General features: G+C 48.2%; 1 protein-coding gene across 1 annotated transcript in view; it reads right to left on the bottom strand.

Moving 5' to 3' along the window:
- Positions 1-399: 399 nt before the first annotated feature.
- The window catches only part of SCRT2 (scratch family transcriptional repressor 2), a 44,059-nt gene continuing 38,458 nt past the window's right edge, over positions 400-6,000 (bottom strand). Inside the window, exon 2 of the mRNA XM_078651723.1 lies at positions 400-2,626. Coding sequence (XP_078507849.1) covers positions 1,920-2,626 — 707 coding nt within the window. The 3' untranslated portion in view covers positions 400-1,919. The remainder of the gene's footprint in view (positions 2,627-6,000) is intronic.

The following is a 6,000-nucleotide window of genomic DNA, read 5'->3' as shown; positions in this document are numbered from 1 at the left end:
AAGGGTCATCAGCTTGCTATCCGAGTTCTAGAGGGGTCTGTTGATACTACATTTATCTAAATGGGGATATGCTAAAAATCTGGCATGGATCCGGCCCTCCAGGACCGACTTTGGAGAACCCTGCTTTACACATAAGGGGAGCTCATATGACCTTGTGTCAGGAAGAGGATTTCCTTCCACTGTGCGATTTTACCCAACATTGACTAGGAGGGCATATTTCTATTGTGTAATTTAAAACTACAATCCAGAAACACCAACCTTGTAGGTATACATTCTCTGGTACAAGTAGCACCACAGGTGAGAGGCAGAGGGATGGGTGAGCCTAGAGTAAACCCAAGCAGGAATTACCCCATAAAATGCACAGGTAATAGCACTCTTCACAATCCCATCAATCAGAGGTGACCTTGAACTGTGTCCAGATATGGAAGATGGGCAACCTCCTGCAGTGCCCCATAGTTCTGGTCACCTCACCGGGAGCTCAGCAAAATTACAATGGGTTCCGGAAGTGGAATACTGTTCTGATGGAGGGAGTTACCTATTAAATAAAATACATTCAATTTCTCCACGTCTTTGCCTGAAAAGGCCCACTGGGTAGAACTGTTGGTAAGGGCATGAGAGGGGGCAAAGGGAGAGCTACAGTTTTCTTATTGCATATATAAGCTTTCATACTCCACCACTAGCGCAATGTGGCAGCATAAACTTAAGCATCCCCTCAACCCCCGGGCTGGAAGGACATCCATGTGGCGGCCACCCTGCTCAGTCTACCACAGACACTCAAGTTTGGGGGTCTAGGAAGCTATGATTTTAGATGGGGTCCCTCCCACACACACCTTGCACCGCCCCCCTATCTCACCATATCAGGTCCTATCCACCTGGCACAGACCAGCCTCCGTGGCACAACCTCGGGGACACCACGGGGTAAAATTGGCAACTTAGAAAATAAATATTCGTCCTTACAGAAACAAACAGAATAAATAACATGGCGATTACAATGAGTTTTCGGTAAACACTGCGTTGCGCCGGCAGCAGGCCACTGGCGCGTAAGGCGGCCTGCTGACGCTTCCCTGAAGCGCGCAAAAGTCTGGAATACTGCTGCGGTGTCACAGTCCACGTGTTTTCAGCCCTGCAAGCTGCAGGGCATAGGAAGACTAGGGAAAAAGAGTCATTTCTCAGAATGGAGTAGCAATACAATTGCATAAAATTCCGCAGAGGTTCCGTTGGTTGGTGGGTGGGTGGATGAGCTAAAGTTTTAAAAGGAATGCAAGAATGTCCCCCCGTCCCCCTCCCCTACCCTCCGCAATACATAATCTAAATAGTCAACATGAGAAAATTATTCTGGCTTCTCTAAATATCGTGCCTATAACTATTTGCTATAAAATATTCTAGTTGGGGCCTTGCCACTTGAGCACACCCTGTCCATAGTGCCTCCCCCTAAGTATGAAACAGGAAGCCCCTTGCCCTGGACGAATGGCTACATAAACCCCTTCCCTTGGCAGTAACATATTCCTGGAGCCCTTTTGTCAACAGGATTTCTTGCCTGAGGCCTTCCATCATGAGAACGTGCCACCTGCCAAAGGGGAGTCAGGGTAAAACGAAGGAAGTGCTGAATTGTCCCACTGTAGAATACCTAAATGAGGTAAGGGTCCAGAAGAGGTCCAAAAAAGTGCTGTGAGAGGAGGGAAGTGTCTCGGGGTTCTGCATGCTCCTATGGGGTGGACCGGTGCAGAATGGAGGCAGGATTCAGAAAGGACGGGCCAGGGCTCACCCCACTGCTCTGTCGCCCTAGGCCCAGGTACCCTGTGTCTAACGGAAAGGAGTAGGAACACTACCAGAGGGATGCGCTCTCTGTATCCATCTGCCTGACCATTCCCCCATGCCCATCTCTCAAACTCAATGTCTTTTTTTTCTTATTGCATGCATTAATTCTCTTCAACGCACTCGTGCTCAGAGCCCTTGAAGCAGGCCGACTCGTAGTGCTTGTTTAGGTAAGACTTGAGGGCGAAGGTCTTCTCGCAGCGTTTGCACTTGTAGTGCTTGAAGGCCGAGTGGGTCTGCATGTGGGCGCGTAGGTTAGAGCGGTCGGCGAAGGCCTTGCCGCAGTGCGCGCAGCCAAAGGGCTTCTCGCCAGTGTGCGAGCGCATGTGCCCCTGCAGTAGCCAGGGCCGACTGAAGGCCTTGCTACACACATCACACTTGTGCTTCAGGTTGTGCGTCAGTAGGTGCATTGCTAAGGCCGGCATGGACACATAGGTCTTGTTGCAGGTAGGACATTTGCGCGCCATCTTGCTGTCCAGGCTCCGGTGCGTTTGCTTGTGTCGGCTGAGGTTGGAGGAGGTGGCGTAGCTCTTCCCACATTCACTGCAGGCGTGCCTTTGGTTGCCGCACCCTGGGCTCCTGCCTTGCCGCCTTGACCGCCCATCGCTGATGAAGAAGGAGTCCATGGAGTAGCTGTCCGTGACAGCCGCCTCACCACTGAAGTAGCCCGCCGAGAGGCTGGAGTGGGGGCTGTCCGGCTCGCTGAAGTCATCGTGCGGTGGAGTGTAGAGGGGGTCGGGGGATGGTGAGCGTAGAGCCGGCGCCTTCCCTTTCTTGTACGGGGTCGAGGTGATGCAGTGCTCAATATAACCTGTGGAAAGAGAGAGAGCATCATGGTGAGCACAGGATCACTAGAGAAACAGCCTAATCATTAACTCTAAATATAGTGGAGGGACTATGCGGACTGGTCTACAAGGTAAATCAAGAGATTTTCCAAAAGGGCCATTCACTCTAAAAGTGTGGCAAGTCTGGGGAGGAGCCAGAGACTGTCAAGCAAGTGAATGGTCCTGCCCAATTCTGCATGCATTTTTATGGGCCCTGTGTGACATATTAGATTGGGATGTATATGATTTCATAGAAAAACAATTTCATAGAATAACATAACTGAGAAACCATTTCACCTAACTGTTTTATAAAAATTTGAAGAATTAATTGTATTTACCATTTTATTGAAACTGTTCGATAGAGTGTCTTTTTTCATAATTTGCTTTTGCATGCTTATTTTTTAAGGTGTAATTGTAAAATAAGGATTAGTTTCAGGTTTTACTTTGAGAAACATTTTCGTCTCAGGTTTTTATTTCAGTGCTTTACTTCAGGGGACATTATTCTGGATTTTACATATTTTAATTTGTCAAAAAAGTACTTTGGATGCTTTTGATTTGCTGAATCCTCACCACCCCTAAACACCATCCATTCCTGACCACCTCACAACCCAAAAACACCATCCATCTCCACACACTGAAAACCCCTCACCACGCCCGCACTTCACCAATCCCTAAACCCTATTAGCCAGTTCTACCCCTAAACTCCACCCATTCAGGACCCTTAAAACTCGTTTTGCATATAAATCTCACCCACTCCACTCCACTCATTCCTCAACCCTAAAAATCGTTCACCACCCCTAAACTCTATCCATCACTGAATCTTAAAAAGTATCTCTGTCTACATGTTAACCCTAAAGCTCTCTCAAAACCCTACATTCTAACATCCCTGAACCCTAAAAAAACAAAACTCGAACCATCCGTTAACCCTAAAATAAAACCTCACCAACCCCCAAACCCCACTCATTCCTGATACCTAAAAAAAACTCACCACCCATAAATGCTTCCCATTCCTGGTCTCTAATAATCCTTGTTTCCAGTTCAGGGAAGACATGGCTGGCAGTTCGGTCTGGAATGTTCCCATGAGGCACAGGGTGAGACTGATTTGCTTATAGCTGGGTCTGAACTGAGGTGGCGTAGTGAGCTAAAGAATGATGATGGATTCAACCCAGATCTGTGACTGGGGGTGAGTGTCTGAAAAGTTTCAGCGTTCCATCCATCATCTCCTTGTGTTTGCCCGAAAAATCCTCATCACCCCTAAACCTCACCCATCCCTGAACCCTAGAAACGCCTTTCTATGCCTGAATTTCGCTCCCCCCCTGACCCCTAAAAACCCTCATCACCCCTGAACATCACCCATCCCTGAAACCATGACTAGCTCTGAACTCCAAGCAAGTGTAATGTAATTTTGGATTTTTCATTAAAATCATTAAAAATGTTCCGATTCATTTTTGATTTATTTGTATTTCAGATTGTCTTTCCTTGAAATTTGTTTTCCATGAAGTTATTTCCTCCAAATGGTTTCTCAGTGTTTGCTTTTCCATTAAATCGCATACATCTGTTAGACTTGTGGCTTTATAGCCAACAGAACCTTGCATACTGCAGTTGTTTACATTGAAGAGTGAACATACAAGTCCCAGAATGCAAATATTGTTGACATGAAAAACAAGCATTGGAAATGCAATAGGTCTCGCAGCATTAGAGTTAGTGCTTTTAGAATTGTTTATGGTTTTTTTTGTAAATCTTTAGCATTTTTGTTTCCTGTAGCCAATGCTAAAGAATTAAAAAAAAAAAACATAAACATTTCTAAAAGCTCTAACTCAAATGCTCCGAGACCTATTCCACTGTGTGAGGGTGAGGGGTTGAGGGTGAGTGAGGGTGAGTGAGGGTGGGTGAGGGTGAGTGAGGGTGAGGGGTTGAGGGTGAGTGAGAGTGAGGGTGAGGGTGAGTGAGGGTGGGTGAGGGTGAGGGTGAGTGAGGGTGAGTGTGAGTGAGGGTGAGTGAGGGTGAGTGAGGGTGAGGGTGAGTGAGGGTGAGGGGTTGATGTTGAGGGTGAGGGGTTGAGGGTGAGTGAGGGGTTGAGGGTGAGTGAGGGTGAGTGAGGGTGAGGGGTTGAGGGTGAGTGAGAGTGAGGGTGAGTGAGGGGTTGAGGGTGAGTGAGGGTGAGGGTGAGGGGTTGAGGGTGAGGGGTTGAGGGTGAGTGAGGGTGAGGGTGAGTGAGGGTGATGGGTTGAGGGTGAGTGAGGGTGAGGGTGAGTGAGGGTGAGTGAGGGTGAGTGAGTGAGGGTGAGGGTGAGTGAGGGGTTGAGGGTGAGTGAGGGGTTGAGGGTGAGTGAGGGGTTGAGGGTGAGTGAGGGGTTGAGGGTGAGTGAGGGTGAGGGTGAGTGAGGGTGAGGGGTTGAGGGTGAGTGAGGGACCGCAAAGCTATGGGGGGCAGAAATACCACAGGAGGGGGCTATAGCATAAATACCACTGGGAGTTGATAGAGCGGGAAAACGGCCAGAGATTTGCAGGGCAGAGAGAGCACCACAGCGAGACAGCAAGGTGCGAACTGTGTGAGATATTGTGACCGGCGCACGGTGGGGCATTCCCAGGGTAGAAACGCACTGGGACAGTGGCAGGACAGAGAACCCGCGCGAAGCTGGAATGGCAAGAAGATCTCTGGGGTTGGTATGGGTTGAGTACCACTAAGGCTGGTAGGAGGGGTGTACCACGTGAGACTGGGGAGTGTGAAATAGGAGCAGCTTTGTGAAAAACGCCGGTCATATAACACTTTGCATTGAAGGATCGTCTCCTACAAACTATGTGTCACTTTCTGAAGACCGTGTACCCTGAATACAGCAGCAAAGGGGGTCCAGGTTAAAGAGGTAAAGATGGAGTCAGACAGGTCAGCGCCCCGTGACGTGCAGGCTCTGAACATGAAAGAAGCAGCTTTAGCCCGCACCATTGGGCAGAAAGTAAAGGAAATGGAGAAAGTGAGAAGTCATGCACAACACACGTCTATATAGTATGTTGTCGAAAGTCACGCATGCTTGCAAATGTGCATTACAAGCCATGCAGGATCTTAGAAAAGCGGTTATCCCACTAGTGGTATGTTACCCACAAATTGGGAACATGAGATATCCAGTTGGCAGGAGTTGTTGTCATCACCATGCAATCTGTTATTCGGAATGCAACTGCAGCAAACACAAATGAATGCAGTCCTATACCTTGCAAAATAGCCATATAGCATGTTTTTACAAGTTCAAAACTGGCCTGATATATAAATATGGGCCACTGTCGGATTCGCTACACGAGCCAATTTTATTTTGGTGCCTATTTTTGTCCCAGTACGACCCTGCTTCTATTTCATCACAGTCATATC

The sequence above is a fragment of the Lissotriton helveticus genome, chromosome 7 (assembly GCF_964261635.1).
Source record: "Lissotriton helveticus chromosome 7, aLisHel1.1, whole genome shotgun sequence".
Classification (NCBI taxonomy): Eukaryota; Metazoa; Chordata; class Amphibia; order Caudata; family Salamandridae; genus Lissotriton; species Lissotriton helveticus.
The sequence above is the reverse complement of the archived record's forward strand: the minus strand, read 5'-3'. Positions and strand labels throughout refer to the sequence as shown.